The sequence below is a fragment of the Oculina patagonica genome, chromosome 7 (genome assembly GCF_052425735.1).
Source record: "Oculina patagonica isolate OP01 chromosome 7, crgOcupat, whole genome shotgun sequence".
Lineage (NCBI taxonomy): Eukaryota > Metazoa > Cnidaria > Anthozoa > Scleractinia > Oculinidae > Oculina > Oculina patagonica.
Window position 1 is genome coordinate 15,321,035 of NC_135764.1, and position 26,428 is coordinate 15,347,462.

The 26,428-nt window shown below is 37.2% G+C and overlaps 2 protein-coding genes and 1 long non-coding RNA gene across 3 annotated transcripts in view; all 3 read left to right on the plus strand.

The window, feature by feature from the left end:
- The window catches only part of LOC144659807 (polycystin-1-like protein 2), a 35,449-nt gene extending 33,188 nt beyond the window's left edge, over positions 1 to 2,261 (plus strand). The window contains exon 10 of the mRNA XM_078520328.1: positions 249 to 2,261. Coding sequence (XP_078376454.1) covers positions 249 to 1,903 — 1,655 coding nt within the window. The 3' untranslated portion in view covers positions 1,904 to 2,261. The remainder of the gene's footprint in view (positions 1 to 248) is intronic.
- The window catches only part of LOC144659806 (polycystin-1-like protein 2), a 170,627-nt gene that overhangs the window by 40,207 nt on the left and 103,992 nt on the right, over positions 1 to 26,428 (plus strand). The gene's annotated exons all lie outside the window — the stretch shown is intronic.
- On the plus strand, positions 19,929 to 26,101 carry LOC144660110 (uncharacterized). Its single transcript, XR_013572039.1, has 4 exons — positions 19,929 to 20,028; positions 20,325 to 20,402; positions 20,805 to 20,838; positions 26,047 to 26,101. It is a non-coding gene; the product is annotated as an uncharacterized LOC144660110 (long non-coding RNA).

Here is a 26,428-nt window from a genome sequence, read left to right on the forward strand (position 1 = left end):
CATTAGCAATCATCGCCACTTCAACCTCGTGCGGAAAAAAGGCTTACAGAGGTTGAGATAATGGAAACATCTCCTTCGATACTTCTTGGTGATACAGTCTAGGAATTGCAGTCTCCGAGTCTAGGGTTGCCAAGCAATTGAGGGGAACTGACAGAAAAATTGGTAATAAAATACTGTGAAATTAAAAATATACTCTGATCTACTTGTTTACATTAATCACAGAAACGTTTTTTTATCTGAAATTTCAGCATATTGTAACGTGATGGACTATGTGGCAAAGATGTTTCCGGTTTGCTATGAGGAATACTCGGACGCAAACGAAGAGAAAACAGCCTACAGTAGACCTGGCTGGAAACATGCCGACAACTTCACAAGTCGTGACGAGCTTCTCCGACATTGCCCGAAGCCGTGGCGATACCAGAGTGCCGGTGAGAGTGATACCGTTCCAAAGTGGGGTAAATTTTCGTTTTACCCCGGGGGAGGATTCGTCGCTGACTTGGGGTACGACAGTTCAACAGCTTTTAGCGTTCTTAAAGATTTAGAAAACAACAACTGGTTGGACAGACAAACAAGAGTTGTCATCCTGGAATTTGCCGCGTTCAATCCATCAGTAAATATTCTAGGAATTGCAACTTATTTCTACGAAGTTGAAGCCTCGGGGTATGGTGCACCTTTTATGAGAACTGAGGTTATCTCTTTGTACTCCACGGAAACCGCATCCCGTCAGTTTTATTTAGCCTGGGTACTTTTATTCATCGTATTCGTACTGCTGTATTTCGGAAGAGAGTGTTACAAGCTTTGGAAACAACGATCTCGGTATTTCAAGTCTTTTTGGAACTGGGTAGAAATATTTCAAGCAATTTTCTCAATGCAAGCCGTGGTTATGTATATTGTACAGTCGGACAGAATCACTTCAGTGATAAGAAAATTGCAGAAAAATGTTTTCATGAACATAAGCTTCCAAGAAGCTATTGTTTGGAAGGAAGCTGAGAATGCTGTATTGGGAATTTTAACATTTATCGTCACCGTAAAACTTTTGCGGCTAATTCGCTTTAACAAGCATGTTGTGGTCTTCTCGAAGGCATTGAAGATATCTGCGCGACATCTTCCATCGTTCATTGTTGTTTTGTTAAATCTCTTCGTGGCTTTCTTACACTTTGGTTTTCTGATCTTTGGAACTGCATCTGAGCACTACTCGTCAGTTTTACGAGGAGCATATTTTCAGCTTGAGCTAACTTTGGGTCGAGTCAAGGCACGACCCATAAACCAGCTGGCAGAAACAAATACAATATTTGGTAAGGTCTTTTCCGCCATGATTCTTGTAAGCATCACAATACTACTCATGAACTTCTTTATTGTCATCGTGAACGACGCTTTGGTGGAAGCAAAGAATACCATAAAAGGAAATAAACTGTACGACCTGGTAGATGAATGTAATTGGAAAAGTACAAGGGAGAGAAAAGATTTTTTTGATGCGATTAGTAATGGTCTACGAAAATTGAAAGCCAATGAAAACAGCAAAACAGACGCTACAACTCCTGGAGGTAATTCCAGGAACAGTTCTACGTTTAACTTTGATCGAGTTAGCCAAGCCATCAAAGCCTCTAGAGAGAAAACGATCCAAGGATCAGCAAATGAGAAGCGAAGCGACACACGTAGAAAATCTTTCTTTGATAAGGTCAGCAATATTATTGGATACCTGAAGAACCATGCAAGAAATAAATACGAGAACATTAATAACAAGGAAAAGAAAGTACGCTTTAAAGAAGATGTCGTAAAATCACAGCTACGGAGATTACAAAAGGCTAAGGCAGACCTGTTCCAGCGCTTGGATAATATAGTCCAAGGATATGCCGAAGAGGAAGATAACTTACACTTGTTATGCCACGAGTTGGGGATTTAGAAGTCCTCACACCTGGTGTGAAACGTTCTTTGAACCGTGAATGACTCGTTCGCTTGACCTTTAAATATTTGACCACGCGTGAACGGTAATAGAAAATTGTACATAAGTAAAAATCTCATCAAAAGAAATAACGCATCAATGAGGGATAATTTAGAAATTCCCTTAGTCAGTTTTTTACACGCTGTACCGATTGATGGTTTGTAGTAAGATAATACACAGGATCTGCGTTAGGAGATGGTACAGTTAAAGTTTATATAAAGTTGTGTTTACAGTTTATTGTAGTTACACTCAATTCCCCGGCGCATACATCCACAAGTGGTGGAGAATCTAAATTCCGTCAAACTCATGCCAGCAACAATAGAAGAACTACAAGGCATCGTGGCTGGACTTGTCAGCTTTGTAAAGGATTTGACTACAAATGTTACGCAAGTCACTCAAACAGTCGGTAACATGGCCGAAGCGGTTCCTGCACCTGTTCATCACGATAATACACAACGCCCTTCGCACGCCTTCCATGCAGCTCCCTTCGTTTCGTAGAGTTATTGTGGTACATGACGACATCTCCGAATTCCTCGAGCGATTCAATCAGCAGACATTGCATCTTCCCGCCGGAACACGATTCTCTCTCAGAGACAACAGTGTGTTGGCGAATGGCCGAGATCTGTGTTGTCAATAGCTGAAACTACAGGAGGCTACGCAAAAAAGTGGTAGAAGGCCAACGTAACATTTGCATCGATAGATTACATGCAGAATTCGGCGAATCGAAAGAAGACAAGTGCCACCGATTAGCAGCCGAGTGGATTACCATTCAACAAAAGCGTGGCGAGACAGTTGAACAGTTTCCGTTCAAATAGAAGAAACTACTGCATCAATTGGAGAAATTTGGCGAAAAGATTACGACAGATTGCCCTACCTATTTCACAGTTTATTTCTAAATTCAAGCCTAGTATTGCTCAGCAGCTCGTTGTGAAAGCATCAGAATTTGAAACGCTCGATGAGGCAGTCGAAGCGGCTCGTCGTGTTGAGTTGTCATTTCAACTCCGCCAATCGCCTCGAAACCAAATCAGTCGCTCGATGACGTTACACCACCGAATGCGTTTGTTTCCACGATCTCCATGAAATCTCAAGATCAGCACTCCCTACGATAGCAAAGGGCTTGTTACACTTGTGGAGAAACTAATCATCTGTCAAAGTACTGTCCAAAATACACTTCAAATCAACCGGAGATATGCAGAAATTAAAATCGATTTCCCAAATCCAGATGCGAGGAAAACAGCAACAAATGCTAATATGGCCGACAACACAAGTGCCAACGCTTTAACAAGTGGGGCTGTAAAGCTATCAAACACTCTGAAAATCGCCCATCAAGCACATCTCGCAGCACTGTTCCACCTGACGAGGTAAATTCTCTTAGGCAACAACTCATAGTCTTGTCTACTCGTCTGGAAAAATACGAAGATTAGTGTACGGAAAAATCCTCGACTTCTATTGCTGCAGGATCTGAAAACCAAATCTCAACCTTAGCTTCACGACCACCACCTCCAGCTTTATTTGATCAACCATCAAAATCTACTCAATTATTTGGATTACCTGCTGTTACCATCCCTGCACATTCAGCAAAGCAAGAAACTCAGTTATGTCAACGTAATATTCTGTGGACTTCTGTTACATCTGCAGGTGAACGACTGCCCTTGCCATGGGATAGTTGTTGTTCTGTATCTCTTGTGAGCAAAGTACATGCTGATCTTGTTGCATCCAAACGACCTGACCTCAAGTATCTTGCCCTTGAAGCACCCATTTCTGTTACCTCTGCGAATTCAAAAGTGGATCAACATCGCAGAAGTCACACGTCAGTATTACATGCCTTCTTACCGGAGCACCACCACTGGGTGTTCACAAGCGTTCACAATCCCATCACCGTGGTCTTAACTTTGTTACGGTCTGTGTCACCCTTTCTGCAGCTTTAATGGGATACCAAGTAATTCGTCGACCGCTTTGGGTTGAGAGTAAAGACATTCAACCAGGTGTCAAGGTTCTCAGTGGTCCCTTTGATCTCAGCCAAATCTCAAGTCATGTGATACCTGAAACAACACGCCCTAACAGTGATCCATGCTACAATCGTAGACTTTGCTAAAACACCAGATTCATTTCTAACAGAAGAAGCTCCTGACATGCACATCACATACTGCACAACACTGGCAGTGGAATCTAAGTTGAAGAAGACAAGTATCCTTGAGAATGTCATTCTAGAAAATGATAGACATGACGAAGGATGATGATGCTGTTCTTGAAGAAGCAGCTGATGCTACTGCAAAGCAACTTGCAGATGGATGGCTTACTTGAGCAAATACACAGCAGCCACCTGCTTCATGGCAACCTCCGAAGGACATTGAACATGTATATTGTGAAAGAAATGGAAGGTTCTGGTCTCAACTTTCCACATCGTGTCATTTATGTGACGCCCTACCAGAATTTGACTGTCAAGGTCCTGGTTTTCCTCCAGTAGAAGAGCTGACCTGTGACCCTTACTCATCTGCCTAAAGTGATGCTATATTTCATGCCTTGGATTTAGATGACCCAGAGTATTCTAATGTTGAAGAAGATATCATGAAGAGATTTAAGGAACTTATCGGTCAGTATCCTACTGCATTTGTCCTCTCTGGTAGTCCACTTGGAGCTGTTAAGGGGTTTTAGCACAGAATTGACACAGCTGATGCCCCTCCCATCTATCGTCACCCGAAAAAAAAAAAGCCCAGAGGAACTTAGAACGATCAAAACAGAAATCGAAAGGATGCTTAAGCTCAAGATAATACAACCAAGTCATTCAGCATGGGGTTCCCCGTGCATCCTAGTCCAAAACTTCCAGAAAAGGGTACACTGCAACCTCCAAGATTTGTGGTGGAGTATCACCGCCTCAACAGTGTGAGACAAGAAGATGGCTACCCCATCCTTTCTATCTCTAGCATTCTCGATGCTGTTATCCAAGGAAAGTTATTTGCGAAATGTGACTTGGTCAATTCCTATCCAGCAATCGGATCAACACAAAACTGCATTTTGTACACACCGGGGACTGTATGAGTTTCTCAGGCTTCCCTTTGAATTAAAAACAGCAGCAAACACATCTCAGAAGATAAGTTACACAAGTGGCTTGTTGTTTCCATGGATGACATAATTCAGTGGGTAAGGAAGCCCTTGAACATTACTCATTGTTGTTTCAGAGACTGGGTAAAGTTAGTATGTAACTGAAACCTTCCAAGTGTACATTCTTTGCAAGGGAAATCGAAATACTGGGACATCGGATCCCGCTCTTACAAAATTGGCCGAAGCGTTTAAGTTAAAAATGATCAAGCGAATCTTTAATGGTTGTCTACCATGGCACCACAACAGGCAAAAGTTGCAAGATGGTGCATGAGCATGGCCAAGTCTGACTTTTTCATCGAACACAGAAAAGGGGAAAGAAATGTTGTTCCTGATGTCCTCAGCCGTCACCCTGTAAAGGAGAACATTCCTGAAGACAATGTTCTTATACCTCCAGAGAACAGTGTTATCGCATATATGATAATCGCAACCTCAGTTGATGTTCCACACCACACCCCTAAACTTGTTCATGGAACATTTAACATTACTATGGCTTGTTTACACAATGCATGTCTTATACCTCAAGCTGATTGCCTCGACCCAGTCTGTCTGGCTATTGCCGCAAAGAGAAACAAATGTGCAAAGGAAACTCAAAGCAAAACTTCTGTTACAAATCAGGTCAAGGCTCCTCAAGTTCGTACATCTCAACAAAGTCCATCCTCAGACTGCCACTTTCAAGACTTTGAAAATGTGGAATCTTTAAACCGGAATCGATCAAGTTTTGCAAAGAGACAGTTACAGGATTACTGGTTAAATCTGCTAATCAAGTTTCATAGCTCAAATCAAGATCCTTCTGCATTTTAGAACATTAAAAAGGTACACTTGCAATAGGTTAGACAAATGGCAAAGCGCTCAGCTGTTATTGAAGGTTTGTCAATGTATCGAGATGAATTTATGAAGAACCCAAATCACTTTCGTATTATGGTTCCCAATGACATTCAACTTCAACGTCATATCTTACGAGTATATCATGATTCACCTGTGGGAATGCTTCGCGGATGCCAAGCTACTTATGGATATATTTCATATGACTTCTGTTGGCGAAATGCTCATCGTACATCAAGCCAAGCGCATACCCCTGTTAAACTGATTTCCCGAAATGTCCTTTGTGTAGTTCTTTGGCTTAACAATGTCCAGTATGTCCGTAATTGATTTTTGACAATCCATAAGTAGGCAGTCGTTCAGACGATCCTGCTTCATGGTACTTTTTATTAGATAGTTCTTGGGTCGTCAGAGGGCAGAAAATGTACGCTCTGAAGTCGCCACGGGTATGACCTAATATCAAATGCAATCATTTAAACTGTTAAAAAAGTTTGTGGACGTCTTCTAGTAGTGTTTTAACTGGTGACAGGAGTTTTGTTGAAAGTCCTACAACTTATTATTTCACCAAGCGCAATCCTGATGAAACGGTTTGTGAAATGCTGGATATTTTGCCACACCACGTTTATGCTGAGCTAGCGATATTTTCTGCACCAAAATGTGGGGTACAACCCTCCTTCCCCACCTACTCCGCCGTCCATGATTAATGTAATGTAATTACATGTAATGTGATGTAATTGAAATTTTGGTTGTTGTATCTACGGAACAAAATAAATTTGCGAGTTTGTATAGCATATATCATTCAATTTTAAAATTTGTCCGCTGTTCTCCTGGAATCTCTTTCCTTAACTAAGGGCCTGTTTACATGATTCCGGAATAACTTTCATTCTGGAATGAGTTCATTCCATTCCCATATATTTCACTGTATCTGTTAGCATGATACCGAGACGAAAGTCAAGTCCATCCGGAATGAGTTCATTCCGGAATAAGACTTTCGTTCTCGAATGACATCTCATTCCGGTATCATGTAAACACAAAACGAATTTCGAGTTGACTCCTAGTGAGGACGGTATAAGAGGAATGATTTTGTTCGTTTTTGTTTTGTGCTTATCCTTGTATTGTGCTCAGTTGTGCTTATGGACAGTGAATGCCAACCTTTAGGGACTGTTCCTTTCATACATGGTCGGGTGGAGGGGGGGGGGGGGGGGGGGGGGGGGGGAAGAGGCACGATTGCGGGAACTGGGATTTTCATTTTCACAAGCGAAGCCATTCCCAAGCGGCAGAACATCGTGCGGAATTTGCAATTAACAAAGCGGCGATCAACTTTAAAAGCAAAAGTACCTGACTTTCCGGCCGAAATTCTTCAAACCGTATGCGCGAAACACGCTGAAACTTGGCACAAACCTTTGAAATATTGTGTGTGCTGAAAATAACGCCAGACAAATCGACAGTTGTTTTGGAAGTTGCGATTATATCTTTTTATCGATTTTCTCAGTATTTCGGCGCAAAATCGTCGACCTTTATTGATTGCTAAGGTTTTGATTCAAATCTCCGATCTATTAATATTATACACACAAGTATTAAGTGAGATCAGTCTAAATAGGGGTGGGTATTTGGTAAAGATAGCTCTCACATTTATGCGGCAGTCGAGGCGAACAAAGTAATAAAGTAGTTTAAAGAGAGAAAATTTAAGAAGTCACTATTTTGTAAAATCTACCATAATGATTATTATCATATGAAAAGTACGGACCCGCGAGCAATTCCCTTGGAAAACCAAATGAAAAAAGGTCCCGTATAAGGGCCGTGCGCCTAAAGGGCCGGAAAAAGCCGTACGGCCTTACTAGGAAAAGTGTCACGGCCCCACTACTGCCGCGAAATACCGGAATTGGAAACATCGGCGGGTCGCCAACATTCTAAGAAAGTGCTACTGAAACGAAATTTTCGTATCTGAGATTTTTGCGTAATGATAAAATTTGAACCTTACTTGTAAACGCTTTAACCTTTTTTCGCTAACGGTTCGCTAAAACCACTTTTCTAGCCGTTCGAGGTTGGATGGTTTGGCTCAAAATTGGCGCGTGTAAGAACTCACTCTCAGTTACCCTGCCCGTGAAGGCTGAAACCTGGTACAACGACAAGCACATAAAAACCCAGAATACACTCATTCTTCTTATAATGCCCTCACTAGAAATCACCGCGGCATGACATAAGTGTAAGCCAGGGGCGGATCCAGGATTTTTCTTAGAGGGGGGGGGGGGTGCACCAAAAAACAACACATTCTTTTTGGAAGAATACCAGTTTTATTAGAAAGCCGCAAGTCACCCCAGTGCGGAGGGGGTGAGCACCCCCTACACTCTTTTCTAAATTCGCTTTTGTAAGCACAAGAAGAACAAAGCACTTTTATTTTCTCATGCTTATGCTTATGTCAGTGTCATGGCGACTCCTAGTAAGGACAGCATAAGAAAAATGATTCTTTTGTTCTACTAATGCCGTTATACTTATGCCTAATGCTTGTACTTATTTCCAGTAAAAGCCAGCCTAACAGCAAATACGCAATTTTAGAAAATGATCATTCCATTGGTATCTTATACAGCTATTGATTAGTCATATGTTTGAAATAGTTGATTTTTTGCTTCTTGTATGACATTGCTTTTTGGTTTCAAGTATAAGACTAAAAGAAGTAGCAGCCGTACCTTTAACCGGCTCACAATAAATTGCTAACAACGAATGGAGGCGTCTATTGAAGTCTATTTTAAGCTTGTTCAAAGTCGTTTACTTAAGCAAAATCTACAAACTGGGACACAAATTATATTTAAAAAGGTGTGGGAAGAATGTAAGTCGTGGAGTTGCAAGACACATGTCTTTCCGCGGCTCTAAGATAGAGAGATGACCTGAAAAAGCGAACGTAAAAAAAACGCGCGATGAGGGTCAAGGGAAGCCAGCATAGACACGGAATAAATTATGTCTTCACTGAAGCCTCCAGACTATGATTATTTCATAGCAGCCTAAGCGCACCTTCCTCAACAAAGTCCAGGTGTGAATGCCTTGAACGATAATTTTTTTACTGAGCACGCTAAAGGAGATGGATATATCCACCAATCTAATCTTGGACCACTTTTTTGTTTTGTCAAAACTATGCTAGCCGAAATAATTTCAGCATGCAAGTTACCAATGTTGGCCCGATTAACATGATTCCATTGTACATTGAACCACTTTTTAGTCAAAAAAGAGTTTATACAGTCAACAGTCGTCAACATGATGCTTAGTGCACTAAAATAGATTGTAGCTGAACAAACAAAATGTTCAACATAAAATACGATGTATATGAAAGGAGTACCTAAAAGTGTTTACCATTGGTTAGTAAGATATACATGTACTGTTTCGTGGAGGGAGGGGGGGGGGGGGACTCCAATATGAATGGGGTGGGGATGCTCTTCGTCTCGCTTAGGGATATAAATTTCGGATTTATGTCTCACTTGTGGTGTTCCGGGTGAAATGTCAATAGTTTTAATCGTCAAGGTCCTGTTTAGGGTAGGACAGGAAGAAAATCCGCTGCAGACTGCAGACTACACACTGCAGACTGCAGACCGCGCACTGCAGACTACAGAAGACTGCATAAACTTTCTTTTACGATAAATTAGCATTAAAGTTTCAATCATTTTGAGCCTGCAGTTACAGCAAGGAGCCCGCCCTAAAAGTATGGCAACTTTCAATTAATTCACATTTCTCATATTTGTTTGTTTGCAAAGACGGCTCCGGTCTCGGCTGTTTTTTTTTTTAGCGTGTTGAAAAAATGGCGATATCTACTTTTCCGGAAGGGCGGGGATATCGCTGCAACTAGTATATTTGTTGCTTAATTTCCTTTTAAAAATCAACCAATTTCTGAGAAAATAAGTGTATCAGCAAATATAAAGTTTTCAGTCATGAAACCCAGGTAGGTCAAAATTCAGTTCGGAGGCCGATAGCATAAACAAGAGAGCTTAAGTCAGTCAACGGTGAATTTGTTTTGAAAACTATATCATGCATCTCAGGACAAACTAAAAGAGGGTGCCAGTGAAGAACCCGAGAATAAGGCTATAAAGGAAACATTTTTAGGAAGGCTAAAAAGTATAAAACTACCTCAAGTCAACATAATATTGTTTGCATCACTCTATATCATTTTTTACATAAAACGTCAGTAGAGAAATTGGTTTCGCGAGAGAAAACTTTACAGTTTACTCAGGAGACAAATATTTTCTCAGAAATCGATTTATTTAGGGACCTGTCATTATTTATTGGAGGGGAGGGCCACTATATTTGGGGGGAGGGTCACTAATTTTTGAGTGCCAGTTTGGGGAGGGCCATTACTTTGTAAGCTGTATTTAAGGGAGGGCTCCAACTTTTTGAAACGTAAAACTCTACTAAGTTTCTTTGATTTTGAAACTGATGTTTCTCGTGATGTCAGAACAATGGTGTTGACTAAAGATTCAAGTCAGTATTCGTTCAAGTATGGCCAGTAATGACCTTTTCTGTTTTCAAAGACTTCATTTTGACTTTGCTTGACCTCTTGCCTTCAAGCTACAAGTAATTGTCTTTTGCTTTCGGCAAGAGTCGAACATATTGTCAATAGTGCCTATTTTACTAGTAAGTTGCAATAGGTATTGAATGCTTAATGGTTTGTACATTTGATAACATGTGTTTTCACTCGTATTAATTTTTTCACTTTTCTTTACTTGTGACAGTTTTGAGTAAATTATTTGTGATTTCAGAAGACGTAAAATAAAAGAATTTCCTTGTGTCATGTGGAACAGCTGTTTGAGTCAAGGCTTCTTGGACCTCACGCGTTAAGCTCGAGACTCATGCAATCAGATGCAAACTACACAGAAGCAATTATTTCCAGCATGAAATATTTTTAATTAAACAGTTCATTTTGAGGCCAGGATGTTCAAGCACACCTTATCAATGACCGTCCCAAAACAAAGTATATAGCTCGAAACAACAGTGATCTAAAAGGTGTTCCGGAAGGGCCATATTGTTGCTCAGAATCGCGGAAAACAGAACTAGGAGGAATTGATATTCCGCAAAATTTCGTGGGGGAGCATACAAGGCTTTCCTAGAGGGCACACGGCTTTTTTAAATACAAATCTCATATGGGGTTGCAATCACCAAAAACGGAAAACATAGAAATCAAATAAAAGACAAGCAGCAAAATAAAATGAAATGCAAACCATTGGTTTTTACAACATCAAGAAACTGTTTTTGTATGTGTACATTCAAAGGGGAGGGTCACAATTTTTCTGGCTCCAACTAGGGGGAGGGTCAGAACTTTTGAGCCCACTTCTTCGAAGATTTAGTGGCCCTTTCCCCTTGATAAAAAAATGACTGGTGATTGGGGCCTTTTTTGTATTTCAAGTGAGGCTGTTGACTCATGTCTTTATCTGAAGGTACACTTCGCTTAGAGATGAGAAGTCGATCGACGGTCCACACCTTGTCCAGGAGAATGGAGTCATCACCATCAAGAGCCGACACATTCAATGCCACTTCGTATCCCGGTTTGGGGTGTTTTCAGTGAAAGATGGCGTTTTTCAAACCGCTAAAAATGCACGCATTTGCCGTCCCACATCGTCTAGCGAGGTGATTCACTTTCAAGTAATTGGGCCAACAATATGTTTTGGTCAACACGAGGTCAAAGGTCTTGTATCGAAACTTGAAGCATATTTTCAAACTGTACGTGCCGTTGCAGAACAGGCAAGTTAGGGACGTAACTTGTTTTTCTGAACCGACGGTGGGTTGGCCGAGTGACAGGCCGCCTGGGCACTTCCACCGACTGTTGACTGGATCCCAAGAGATGTCACAGAAATAAATAAAGGAAATAATAGAAATAATTTACATTTGAAGAAAACTACAATAAAAAGCAAAATTTGCCTACCAAAATTGACGGAAACAGTTAAAACATGTGGTCATTTTTCTAAGTTGAACAAAGTAAAGGAAATCCTCTTCCTCAAAAGGTAAAGGGCAGCCAATAGTTTGACACAGTCGAGTGTTATTTTCTGATGCTTACAATAGATTTTCACTCTCAATTTCGACTGCAATATATAGCCCAGCGATCATTCTTTTTGTAGACCAAGTTTAAAAAAAAATATATTTAAGAGCATTTTGGAAATATGCCATAAAAGGTAAATTTGCTGCTTTCATATTGTTTCGAGGCGGTTGGGTGAAGTTCTTCAAAACGAGATATTTCGTATTTAGATTTCGTATTTAGATTTCCTTTTACTTCATAACATATATTTTTATCACCATTAAAGACCTTTAAACAATAAGGAAGAGGTTATTGCTTTAATTTGTTGAAATATTGTTACGGTCAATTGAACAAGGTCCCATATACCTCTTTGCAAAATAGAATCACGTAAAATATTTGGTTTTTCACGCGTTTCAAATAATATGACAATCGTTGCTATGGTACCCTTCTGTTGCTGAGAAAGCAGGCAGTAACCTAAATTATGTAGTTTGGTGTAGTTTGGCAAAAATCGAAGATTGGCTTCCACCACCACCCACCTAAAAAGGAAACAACGTCGTTAACGAAATCTTCCGTATCAAAAAATGGAGCAAACGTGTATTATGACCGAGCTTATGCCTGATTCATTTGAACCAACGCGACAAAGCTCAGGATTCAAAAAAGACACTGTTGAAAGAAAAGATCATTTAAGAGCAAATTAAACGTTGTGGCGTGAGTGCGATTTTTGTGTTTACTGTGAAGGCAGCAAGCAAACATTTCACGCCTAGATTTCACTTTTTCGTTCACCTTCGCCTCAACATTCTGCTTATACTACTGAAACGGGGAAATATGATCGCTACAATATGCGTTTTTATGCTTTTTCCGGGGCCAGATTTAAGGCATCAGTCATTTCCCTTTAACTTAAAATTTTCACAGAAGGCACGACAAAGTACAAATCCAAAAAATTCTTGCAGTTATGCAGCACCCTATTTATTGATAAAAAAAAACCCCGAACAAAACATAAAAACATAGGAACAACCCGAACATAGGTCGTAACATACATTTCCCTTATATAACAAGTTTTCAATGCCAAATTTAATTTAAAACGAAACTTTCCTTTACTAAAACTAAAAGGCCGCGCTGACAGAATTTTGGACAGAATTGAACGCCAATTCATGATATATCCTTCTAAATTTACGTTTATTTTATCGGTTTTAATAAACAGCTCAAAAGACTGATCAAAGCGGTTCGATTTTTCAACTTTTATTGTTAGTCATGTTTTTAAAATCCTGCATCACTCTGTAGAATATATAAGTGCAGAAGAATACTGAAAAAGTTAAAAGAAAATAGAATGGTGTGTTTGCATGCCTGAAATAATTATTATATAAGTATTCTTGACACAGAGTTGAACGACATTTCGAAATCATAACAACCTTTTTTAAGTTCCAAATGATTAAAAAAACTGTCAAAAATAGTTTGCTAAACATTGACATAATGGATAATTAAATTACGCAATGTCAACTCGTTGGGCTCAAATTAAGTCTTATTTAGAGATGGTGTCAAATCTCTAATTAGCAAAACTTTGTGCACTAAACAATCGAACTTATCCTTACACTTGTTAAAGACGAAAACAGGCTTGTCAAGGTCTTGATTCTATAGTGCTTGCCAATGACAGTTGACTGGATCTGATGCTTAACCAGGCGCTAGTGTAAGTACCAGAGTGTATAACCTACATAACTTGCATCGTACAAGTCGCATGGAAATTTATAAACTATACAATGCTGGTTTACAACGGGAAGTTTTTCCTTTTTTCCTGTTGCATATTGTTTGGGTCGTTTGACAATCACTCATACAGTTGCCAATGCGATCTACTGTTAGGCTCTCTTTCTTGTTAGGTTTAAAAGAGGAAAAAATCATTAATTACTGATCTCGTAGGTGTACTTATTAAAATTAAACAAACAAACAGTTTTCTTGTCTTATCATTTGTCTTCAGGAAAAGGGAAGTTATTTCGCTGCTGGACTTCTCATTTTGAAACCAGTGATTAATTCCAAGAAAACTATAACATAACAGGTAAATTGGGCTTAAACTACTAAGGATTCAGATTTTACCATCAGAAATGCAACGTGGGTGTTTAAATGTTTATAAGAAGTCTTTACTAGTCCTTCGTTTTGTAGTATCTTCCATAAGATGAAGTCCCAGTTCGCGCATAGGAAACAAAACCTTTTGGGCATTGAATAAGAGGAGTAATAAGTCAATTTTAGCATTTTTATATAATTATCTGTTTCCCTCGATTAAGCTTTGACGTTCCAGCTGTAGTGTTCACATTTCTTGTTTGAGTTATCACTGAAGACACTACATAATAATAATAATAATATAATAATAATGGTTTATTAACAGTATATCCATACTACATGGCTCTTCACCTGTTAATACTAACTAAATATAGAAAAATTACAATTTGATATAGAAGATAAAAAGAAAAAATTCCTATAGCTAAAAAAATTACAATTAATATAAAAGACAAAATTTCATTTCACTACATTATAAAATGATCACAATTTTCTTTGTTGAAGGCACTGTTGCAAAGTGCTATTTATAGGTTGTTCAAACTTTATTCAGTATTTATTACCTCCTTCAACACGATAAGTTAATAACAATTCAGCTGTAGTTTATTGCCGATTAATAAATACCAATGTTACTCTTTCAGACGGTACCAAGTATTTGTTCGCTGTGTGTAATAGGTATGTAAATCCTTTCTTTAATTGTTAACTTATAACTGTGTTGTGAAGCATAAAATTGTCTTTAAAAATTTAGTCATTTTGATTATTTGTTAGTTTTTTGTGAATTTGCTGCTTCCGTGCAAGTCTTATGATGTAAGGTCCTGATCACCCAGACCTATGTCTTGAGTTGTTTCTCTAAGTTTATTAAGAGCCCATTGCTCTAAATTGTAGTCTTCGTCAGTGGACTTGTTCAGGGTTAGTGCCTCAAAGCTTTGGTTATTTTTCAGGTTACTTTGTTATTCGAGTTTATAGTCCAAGGCTATTCAAGGTTTAACTCACACAAGAAATATCTAGGTTTAGGTTGTGTTGGTCATTTAGTCGATTTTTTGCATCTGAAGGTTTCGTTCTCACGGAAAATGAACTTGGTAATTCTTACTGACCTTGAACGGAAGATTTTCTTTGGAGTCCTGGTTACCTCGCGCAGGGCTAATTTCCATGCATTTCAAACAAACAACACCTATTTTCTTGTAAATAGGCCTTTTTCATGGCAAACCTTAGACTTATTTTTAGGTGTGTTTTCGGGTTTTGGTCGTTGCTAGCTTTGGAGGTAGATAATCTTGTTGAATTTGTGCAAATTTGCAGTTACTTTATAATAAATGAATGTTTCCTCAATGACATCTTTGGTGCAACTTTTCCGAGGAATTATTGTTAGTCATTTATGGAAAATCAGTTTTGTAAGGTGTTGTTTACCTTAAAATTGTCTGGATTCCTTTGTCTGGCGCGAAATCCTGTCCATTTTGCGTCTAGAGATTTTGAGAAATTTTTGTTCTTTTTGGACTTAATGGCAGCTTTGAGTGCGTTTAATTTTCAGCGTATGGTTGAAAGGCGTTACTCCGAGCTTGAAGATAGTTAATTGTTTACATTATTCTTTTCCTTGTTATTTCAGTAATCATGGATATGATTAGTAAATGGACTTGTGTCTTCTGTCGAACGTTGAAGAGTTCTGCTAAGTATCCTATTGACTGGATGTGCCTCCCGTGCGACCACATCCTGTGTTTGAGGTGCTTTCAGCAAAGAAAAAGGCTCCTCGAGGATACTTATCAGTGCCCTTTCTGTGGTCGTGCCATTCCAGCACGTGGTTCCATTTATGACTGGCTCGTGGCAACGCAAGCCGTTGCCCAACAAGAGGAGAATAGAAACGCATTAGACGAGCTGGATTAGTTTAGATGGATCAAAAGTTATTAATTTTTGAGATTAATTTTGTGTTTCTGAACATTTTTTTTATTAAACAGTGGTAATCTGCATAATATGTTTTTCGATATCTTAGGTTAGTTTTGCTCATATAACCTTTTTGATATTTGATATTTTCCTTAATATTTTCAAAATAATTTTCGTAATATTTCAAGTTATTTTTCATTATGTTTTTGGTAGTTTACGTTATTTGCATCAAGTTTCCGCTTCTGCATTAAGTATGAGTTTGAAGTTTTACGTTGGTTTCTCGTGTAGGTCTGTTTATAACAGACGAACCGAGGCACTTAGCTCGGTAAAAAATGAGAAATTGTGTTTTTACAAGTTTTTATAAGAGGCTATACATTAAAAATTATTTGAATATGAAAGAATGGTTTATTTTTTCTGAGATTGCCTAGGTAGGAATTTTCGTCTGTCGACAGCGCTGTTTTGAAGACCAAGATGCATAGAATTGAAACAAGAGACATCAGGGAAATCACCTGTCAGGAACCAAGACTGCTATGGGCCAAACCTTATTCAAATATTTTGTTGCGAATGAACTAGAATAATGTTTTAAGGAACTTCGAATCAATGGTTTGAACCAGTAACACACGTATAAATTTTTAGAACAATTTTTTTTGTTTTATTCCAGCGAAACGAATACTTTTGTAGCAAATATTATTCTTTTCTTCTTTTAATATGTCATTTTGTTTTGTTATTCACTGTTCTTAATTATTCTGTTGCGAAGGAACTAGACTAATGTTTTAAGGACCTTAGAGACAATGGTGTGAGCCAGTAACACCTTGAAATTGTTTCTTAAATTCGACCCGAAAGGAATACAAAAAGATTCTTCTTCTTCTTTTGATATTCTTTGTTAAAACCTTGAAATTTTACAAGTTTATAATAATCTTAATTATAAATATCTTATGCCGTGTTACTTCTCTGGAGCCAAGTGAGGCGAACCGCGCCACAATATCTTACATACAATTTTATTGTACCTCTTCTTTTTAGGTATTTTAGAATACATTTAATACTGAACTACTTCAATTAATTTAATAATTATCAGAAAAATTTTAATATCAGAAAATTTCAATATTTTAAATTAACTCAAAATATTAAAAACTCGTTATATAAAATAAACAACTCCGTGCGTAATCGTTACGGACGATTACTCACTGTGCCTATGTTCTGTTTCAATTGAGTTGGGAAGTTTATTCGAATTGACATAAACTTCAGCACTTCCCTATCTAAACAGATCGTTTCGTCGCTAAGATGCTTTGTTATGACTCGAATGGGTTGAAGTTCTATTACATCTTACTCAAAATAATATAAGCAGGTTATTTCACGGCCATTTGAGCCACACGCTTTCTTAAACCGCCCTGGGATAATAATTTTTAATACACAAAATACATCAAATCAACAGTTCCTTCTCACCGAGTCTAAGGATGTTTATTTGCTTCGAAATACAAATATCATTTTCTTCCTCGATGTCCTGGCAGCAAAACATTCTCTTTCTTGCTGTCTTCACATTAAACACAGAAATCACACTCACACTACGACGTATAATTTCCTCTTATTTGATCTTTTCTTTCAACGGCCCCTTTTTTTCGAAAGCTGAGCTTTCTCGCGTCGGTCCAAGCACATTATTTTTGCATCAGGTTTAACCCATTTAGAACTCGAGATACCGGTGTTTTGCATCACATCACTTGCACCTCAACCAGCGGTACGCCTCTTCCTTTTAGGTAAATCAGAATACATTTAATGCTGAACTACTTTTCAATTAATTCAATATTATCATAAAACCGTCGTACGCTTTCCAAATATAAATGCCTGAAGATTCACGGCGATTTTCTAAAAACACGTTCAACTATATACCTTGTGAGATTTTGAAAATTTTCGAATATCATCTTCGAGCATATTTGGCGTCGGAAAAATGATTCCAAACGAAAAGAAAAAAAATTCTTCATCAAAAATACCTATATGATTTTCAGGCATGCAAAGACGGCATTCAATTTTTTTGTTTTGTGTTGTTGTAGTTTTTTACTTTTTCAATATTCTAATGCACTAATATATTCTTCTGAGTGATGCAGGGTTTGAAGAACATGACTAATAAAAAAAGTTGAAAAACCAAACCACTTCGACTAGTCTTTTGATGCAATAAATTTCAGCTCTTATTACAACCGATAAAATAGACGTAAATTTACAACGATATAACATGAATTAGCATTCAATTCTGTACAAAATTCTGTGTGCGGCTTTTTAGTTTTCGTATTTTTTGAAAACTAACGTAAAAGATACTGCATGTTACGCACTGTGCCTATGTTCTGTTTCAATGGAGTTGGGCAGTTTATTCGAATTTTTCTTGAATAAAAAGGGTGCCACATAACTGCAAGACTTTTTAGTGTAAGTGGATTTGTACTTTGTCATGCCTTCTCTGACAATATTATAAGTTAAAGGGAAATGACTGTTGCCTCAAATGTGGACCCAGAAAAATGAGCAACAAGAGTTGAAGGATGATACTGTAGCGACCAACAACAAGCGCGCACAATTGGGCATATGAGCGGAATCACAAACTGCGCCTTCGCGAACAGTTTTTTGTATAAGGCTATATAGCTTCGACGCTGCGCGCTACTAAGCGTTTTTCTTTAATCGTGATTACCGAAAATTACCTGTACACTTTACAAATATATCTCTAAAGATTTACAAGATTTGCGAAATACGTATTACTTTAACTAAAGAATGTTTAAAGATTTTCAAAGATCATCTGCTGGCATATTTGAAGTTGACCTCAAACTTAACCTAAAAAAATACCAGAATGTGTATTGCAAATAGCTGGTGACGGAAAATAATTCCGATCGTTGCAAAGAAAAATGAACTTCTCAATCACACATGCTAATATAATGATATATCTCTATTCGTGGCTTCTCGAGCTATTTTGATGAAACACAGCTGGTAAACGTGCTTCAAAACAGGACGCGCTGCTTCGAACAGGCATCGGTGAACAACTACCAGTAATTCCTTTCCGTGTTGTCGCGTTCGCTTTTCCGCTTCTGTAGGACAAACTTTCTCGAAAAAGCTGTATTTAAACATTCACTTCGGCATACGAGCTGAATCTTTCTTAAAAAGCTGAATCTTTCGTTAACCCAATTTACTTAGGTGTCTATGTTTTATTCCATTAAAGTTGGGGAGTTTGTTCAAAATTTTCTTGAAATAAAAAGGGTGTTTTATAACTGCAAGGCATTTTTAGTGTATGTCGGTTAGTACTTTGTCGTGCCTTCTATGACACTTGTTAGAGATTCTTCATGGGGGAAAAGCTTCGTTAAAGGTAACCTCAGATCTGTATCTGTTCCTTTTCTTTATTGTCTTCAACTTCTTTTTTTTTACTTTTGCTGACTTCTAACAACTAACTAACTAGCCAAAGGTTCATTAATAAAATAGCAAAATTGCAGACGTTTGGGAACAAATTTCAGTTACCTTGGAAAAAACTTATTACAATTCCGAGACTTCCGAGATTCACTAAAGAAAGCGAATGGTAGTTACGGCCGTGCACAATCCTATATAGTCCTGTAACTTGTAACTGTAGTTTTATGACTAGATAGTAGCAAGACTCAAAACTACGGTGAGTCTGAAAATGAAAACGAGTATTAAAACACTAGACTTACAAGCGTTTTAGAAATTATTTTTGAGAAAGTTGTTTTGTTTGTGTTAATCCTTGACAGTTTTCAGTGCAGAATGAAGTGAGATTGTCTCGATTAACTTGTGATATTTGCACAACAAGACATTAAAACTCAAAATCAAACAGGTTCTGTCACAAGCTGTAAAACACCTGAATTTTATTCATTGCTTCTTCAAAAGTAAATTATCATTTTTAAAACGGAAAAGAATTACATATCCGTATAAGCAAAGGTTTGGCAACACATAAGCATGTAAAATATCTACGATAAAATTGAACGACATTTTGGAATCATAACACCCTTTTTTAAGTTCAAATTGATTAAAATAAACTGTCGGAAATAGTTCGCCGAAGATTAACGTAATGGATAATTTAATTACGCAATGCCAAATCGTTGTGCTCAAATTAAGTCTTATTTAGAGATGGTGTCAATTTTCTAATTAGCAACACTTCGTGCAGTAAACAATCGAGCTTACCTTACACTTGGTAAAGTTGAAAACGGTTTTGTGAAGGTCTTGTTTCTATAGTGCTTGCCAAAGAAAGCTGACTGCATCTTATGCTTAACTACGCGTTAGTGTAAGTACGAGAGTGTATAACCTTCATAACTTGCATCGTACAAGTCGCATGGAAATTTATAAAATATACGATGCTGGTTTACAATAGGAAGTCTTTCCCTTTTTTCTTTTTAAAGCTCCTGTTGGATCTTTTTTGCCTAAAGATTGTTTGACAATCACACACACTGTTGCTAATGCGATCTACTGTTAGGTTCTCTTTTTTGTTAGGTCAAAAAGAGGAAAATATCATTAATTACTGATCTCGTAGGTGTACTTATTCAAATTAAACAGTCTTCATGTCTTATCATTTGTCTTCAGGAAAAGGGAAGTTATTTCGCTGCTGGACTTCTCATTTTGAAACCGGTGTTTGATTCCAAGAAAACTATAACATAACAGGTAAATTGGGCTTTAACTACTGAGGATTCAGCTTTTTACTATTAGAAATGCAACGTGGATGTTTGAATGTTTATAAGAAGTCTTTACTAGTCCTCCGTTTTGAAGTTTTTTCCATGAGAGGAAGTCCTAGTTGGCACAAACAAGGAGTAATAAGTCAATTTTAGCATTTTTCATGGTATTTAGTTTTTTGGATTCAGCTTTGACGTTCCAGCTGTAGTGGTCACATTTCTTGTTTCAGTTATCGAGACACTACATTGTAAAATGATCATGATTTTTTCATTGAAGGCAAAAACCTCTGAAAGGTTAACGTTGTTCAAACTTTATTCAGTATTTACAATCGTCTTTAGCCCTTAAGTTATAAATTTAGCTGCCGATTAATAAAAACTAATGTTACTCTTTCAGACGGTATCAAGTATTTGTTGCCTGTATGTAAAAGGTATGTAAATCCTTTCTTTAATTCTTAACTTATAGTTGTCACAGAAGGCACAACAAGGTACTAACCGACATACACTAAAAAACGTGTCGCAGTTATGTAGTACCCTTTTTATTCAAGAAAAGTTTGAGTAAATTGCCGAACTGCAATGGAATAGAACATAGGCACAGTGCTTAAGTAAATCGAGCTTAGGAAATATTCAGCTTTTTACCAACGTGGATGCTTTAAAAATACAGATTTTTCGAGAAAGTTTGTCCTACAGAAGCGGAAAAGCGAACGCAACAACACGGAAAGGTATTACTGGTAGTTGTTCACCGATGCCTGGACGAAGCAGCGCGTCCTGTTTTGAAGCAAGTTCACCAGCTGTGTTTCATCAAAATAGCTCGAAAAGCCACGAATAGAAATATATCATTATATTAGCATGCGTAATGAAGAAGTTTCTTTGCAACGATGGGAATTATTTTCCGGCCGGCACCAGTTATTTGAAATACACATTCTGGTAATTTTTAGGTCAAGTTTGAGTTCAACTTCAGATATGCCAGTAGATAATCTTAGAAAATCTTTAAACTTTCTTTAGTTATAGTAATACGTATTTCGGAAATCTTGTAAATCTTCAGAGATATATTTGTAAAGTGTACAGGGAATTTTCGTTAATCGCGATTGAAGAGAAACGCGCAGTAGCGCGCAGCGTCGAAGCTATACACCCTTATACAGAGGAACTGTTCGCGAACGCGCAGTTTGTGATTCCGCTCATATGCCGAAGTGTGCGCGCTTGTTGTTGGTCGCTACAGTATCTTCCTTCAACGCTTGTAAATTATGCGTTTTTCGGGTCCAAATTCGAGGCCCCAGTCGTTCCCCTTTAACTTATAACTGTCACAGAAGGCATGAAAAAATACAAATCCACATACACTAAAAATTCTTGCAGTTATGCAGCACACTCTTTATTTAAGGTAATTCGAATAAACTGCCCGACTCCATTGAAACAGAACATAGGAACAGTGCGTAATCGTTCGCAACACACATTTTCTTTATATCACGAGTTTTCAATGTTTTAAATTAATTTTCAACAAATAAGAAACTTTCGAGTTCCAATGCATGTTATATCCTTGTAAATGTACGTTTATTTTATCGGCTCAGTAATAAAGACTGATTAAAGTGGTTGGATTTTTCAACTTTTATTTTTAGCAATGTTCTTCAAATCCTGCATCACTCACTAAAATATATAAGTGCAGTAGAACACTGAAAAAGTAAAGAAAAAAAGAGGAAATAGAATGTTATCTTTTCATGTCTGAAAATATTACTATATTATAACATTATTGATGCAAAATTTTTTCTTTCCGCCATTTGGAAGCATTTTTCCGGCATCAATTATTCGCAATACAGATTCCAAATTGTGTAAGTTAATTTGCGGTCTATTCAGTTCAAATATGCTCGAAGATGATCTACGAAAATCTTCAAAATCTCATTAGGTATAGTTGAACGTATTTCTCGAAAATCACCGTGAATCTTCACGCATTTATATTTGGAAAGCGTACGGCGATTTTCTGATATTTATTGAATTAATTGAAAAGAAGTTCAGCATTTAATGTATTCTAATTGACCTAAAAGGAAGAGGTGCATCGCTGGTTGAGGTGAAAGTGATGTGATGCAAAAATAATTTGCTTGGTGTAGAATTTGAACGGATGCCAGAAAGCTCAGGATTCGAAGAAAACGCTGTTGAAAGAAAAGATCAACTAAGAGGAAATTATACGTCGTGGAGCGAGTGTGATTTTTTTGTTTACTGTGAAGGCAGCAAGAAAGAGAATGTTTTTGCTGCCAGGACATCGAGGACGAAAATGATATTTGTATTTGAAAGCAAATAAACATCCTTAGACTCGGTAAGATGAAAACTGTTGATTTGATGGATTTTGTATATTAAAAATTATTATCCCAGGGCGGTTTGAGAAAGCGTGTGGCTCAAATGGCCGTGAAATAACCTACTTATGTTATTTTGAGTAAGATGTAATAGCAGTTCAACGAATTCCTGACTCATAACACAGCATCCTAGCTACCAAACGATTTGTTTAGATAGGGAAGTGCTGAAGTTTATGTCAACAGTACACAAGATGAGAGCGACGTCACGGGGATTAAATAACGAGCAGGTATTATTTGCAGGTTGCAGGTAAAAATAATCGTCTTCCGAGTTTGAGTGAGTCTACTTAGCACTTTGGTTGGCCTGAATAGCTCTCCGGTTAGACTAAATTAGCTTAGATTGCTTGCGGGTAGCGTTTATATTGGGGTTGTTCGACTTCGACTCGAAAAACCTGGTCGTTCCGATCTACAGCCTAAAAAATATCTGCCAGAAAATAATTCTTATTTAAGCAAATAATTTGCCAGCTGTTAGACTTTATTCCGAAAGATTCTTTAACTCAGTAAATCCTCCATCATATCATTCAGCCAATAAAGCTTATCAATTTATTTCATGCATGTTCTATTCAAGGAAAATTATTTTCATGCTACAACTGGAAACAGTGTCACACGTAGATATTACTTTTTTTGTTCACTTTCGCCTCAACATTCTGATTTTATTATTTAAACGGGAAAATGTGGTCGCTATTTACAGTGTCTTTCTTCACAGGGCCGTAGTCAGAATTTAAGCTTAGATGAGGCAATTTCTTGCTATGGTGGTCTGGGGGCATACTCCCCAGAAATTTTTAAAGTCTAGAAGCCCTGAAAGGCGTTTTTCAACATTATTCATAAGTTATTTCTTGCGAAATATAAATCTTGTTCAAGTGGAAGTTATTTTTTCAACTAAACGTATTTTGTTTTTTTATTTTGGGACAAATCTAGACGAGGCAAGAGCCTCGTCTTGCCTTTCTAGTTGGGGCCCTGCTTCAGCTCTTGTATGTGCTTTTCAGGGTCTAAATTTGAGGCGATGAAATAACAATTAATATTGTTAGTGACGCTTGAAGTTTCGGTACAATTTTACCGACGTTTCGGCAACACTGCCTTCATCAGGGTGAGCAAAAAACTAAAACCCTAATGAAGGCAGTATCGCGGAAACGTCGACGGTAAAATTGTACCGAAACTTCTAGCGTCAATGACAATTTTAATTGTGTAATTTTATCACCTACAAAACGCTAAGTAGTTTGCCAATTTTAACAATTTTTCTAAATTTGAGGCCCCAGTCGTTTCCCTATAACTTATAATTGTCACAGAAAGCATGAAAAAGTACAAATCCACATACACTAAAACATTCTTGCAGTTATACAGCACCCTCTTTATTTAAGGAAATTCGAATAAACTTCCCAACTCCATTGAAACAGAACATAGGCACATAGGCGATTACGCACGGAGTTGTTTATTTTATATAACGAGTTTTCAATATTTTAAGTTAATTTAAAATATTAAAATTTTCTGATAATAAAAATGTTCTGATAATTATTAAATTAATTGAAGTAGTTCAGTATTAAATGTATCTTAAAATACCTTAAAAGAAGAGGTACAATAAAATTGCATGTAAGGTATTGTGGCGCGGTTCGCCTCACTTGGCTCCAGAGAAGTAACACGGCATAAGATATTTATAAGATTATAATAAACTTTTTAAATTTCAAGGTTTTAACAAAGAATATCAAAAGAAGAAGAATAATCTTTTTGTTACAAAAGTATTCCTTTCTTGCCGAATTAAGAAACAATTTAAAGGTGTTACTGGCTCACACCATTGTCTCTAAGGTCCTTAAAACATTAGTCTAGTTCCTTCGCAACAGAATAATTAAGAACAGTGAATAACAAAACAAAATGACATATTAAAAGAAGAAAAGAATAATATTTGCTACAAAAGTATTCGTTTCGCTGGAATAAAACAAAAAAAAAATAGTTCTAAAAATTTATACGTGTGTTACTGGTTCAAACCATTGATTCGAAGTTCCTTAAAACATTATTCTAGTTCATTCGCAACAAAATATTTGAATAAGGTTTGGCCCATAGCAGTCTTGGTTCCTGACAGGTGATTTCCCTGATGTCTCTTGTTTCAATTCTATGCATCTTGGACATCAAAACAGCGCTGTCGACAGACGAAAATTCCTACCTAGGCAATCTCAGAAAAAAATAAACCATTCTTTCATATTTAAATAATTTTTAATGTATAGCCTCTTATAAAAACTTGTAAAAACACAATTTCTCATTTTTTACCGAGCTAAGTGCCTCGGTTCGTCTGTTGGTAGTTACGGCCGTGCACAATCCTATATAGTCCTGTAACTTGTAACTGTAGTTTTATGACTAGATAGTAGCAAGACTCAAAACTACGGTGAGTCTGAAAATGAAAACGAGTATTAAAACACTAGACTTACAAGCGTTTTAGAAATTATTTTTGAGAAAGTTGTTTTGTTTGTGTTAATCCTTGACAGTTTTCAGTGCAGAATGAAGTGAGATTGTCTCGATTAACTTGTGATATTTGCACAACAAGACATTAAAACTCAAAATCAAACAGGTTCTGTCACAAGCTGTAAAACACCTGAATTTTATTCATTGCTTCTTCAAAAGTAAATTATCATTTTTAAAACGGAAAAGAATTACATATCCGTATAAGCAAAGGTTTGGCAACACATAAGCATGTAAAATATCTACGATAAAATTGAACGACATTTTGGAATCATAACACCCTTTTTTAAGTTCAAATTGATTAAAATAAACTGTCGGAAATAGTTCGCCGAAGATTAACGTAATGGATAATTTAATTACGCAATGCCAAATCGTTGTGCTCAAATTAAGTCTTATTTAGAGATGGTGTCAATTTTATAATTAGCAACACTTCGTGCAGTAAACAATCGAGCTTACCTTACACTTGGTAAAGTTGAAAACGGTTTTGTGAAGGTCTTGTTTCTATAGTGCTTGCCAAAGAAAGCTGACTGCATCTTATGCTTAACTACGCGTTAGTGTAAGTACCAGAGTGTATAACCTTCATAACTTGCATCGTACAAGTCGCATGGAAATTTATAAAATATACGATGCTGGTTTACAATAGGAAGTCTTTCCCTTTTTTCTTTTTAAAGCTCCTTTTGGATCTTTTTTGCCTAAAGATTGTTTTACAATCACACACACTGTTGCTAATGCGATCTACTGTTAGGTTCTCTTTTTTGTTAGGTCAAAAAGAGGAAAATATCATTAATTACTGATCTCGTAGGTGTACTTATTCAAATTAAACAGTCTTCATGTCTTATCATTTGTCTTCAGGAAAAGGGAAGTTATTTCGCTGCTGGACTTCTCATTTTGAAACCGGTGTTTGATTCCAAGAAAACTATAACATAACAGGTAAATTGGGCTTTAACTACTGAGGATTCAGCTTTTTACTATTAGAAATGCAACGTGGATGTTTGAATGTTTATAAGAAGTCTTTACTAGTCCTCCGTTTTGAAGTTTTTTCCATGAGAGGAAGTCCTAGTTGGCACAAACAAGGAGTAATAAGTCAATTTTAGCATTTTTCATATATTTAGTTCTTTGGATTCAGCTTTGACGTTCCAGCTGTAGTGGTCACATTTCTTGTTTCAGTTATCGAGACACTACATTGTAAAATGATCATGATTTTTTCATTGAAGGCAAAAACCTCTGAAAGGTT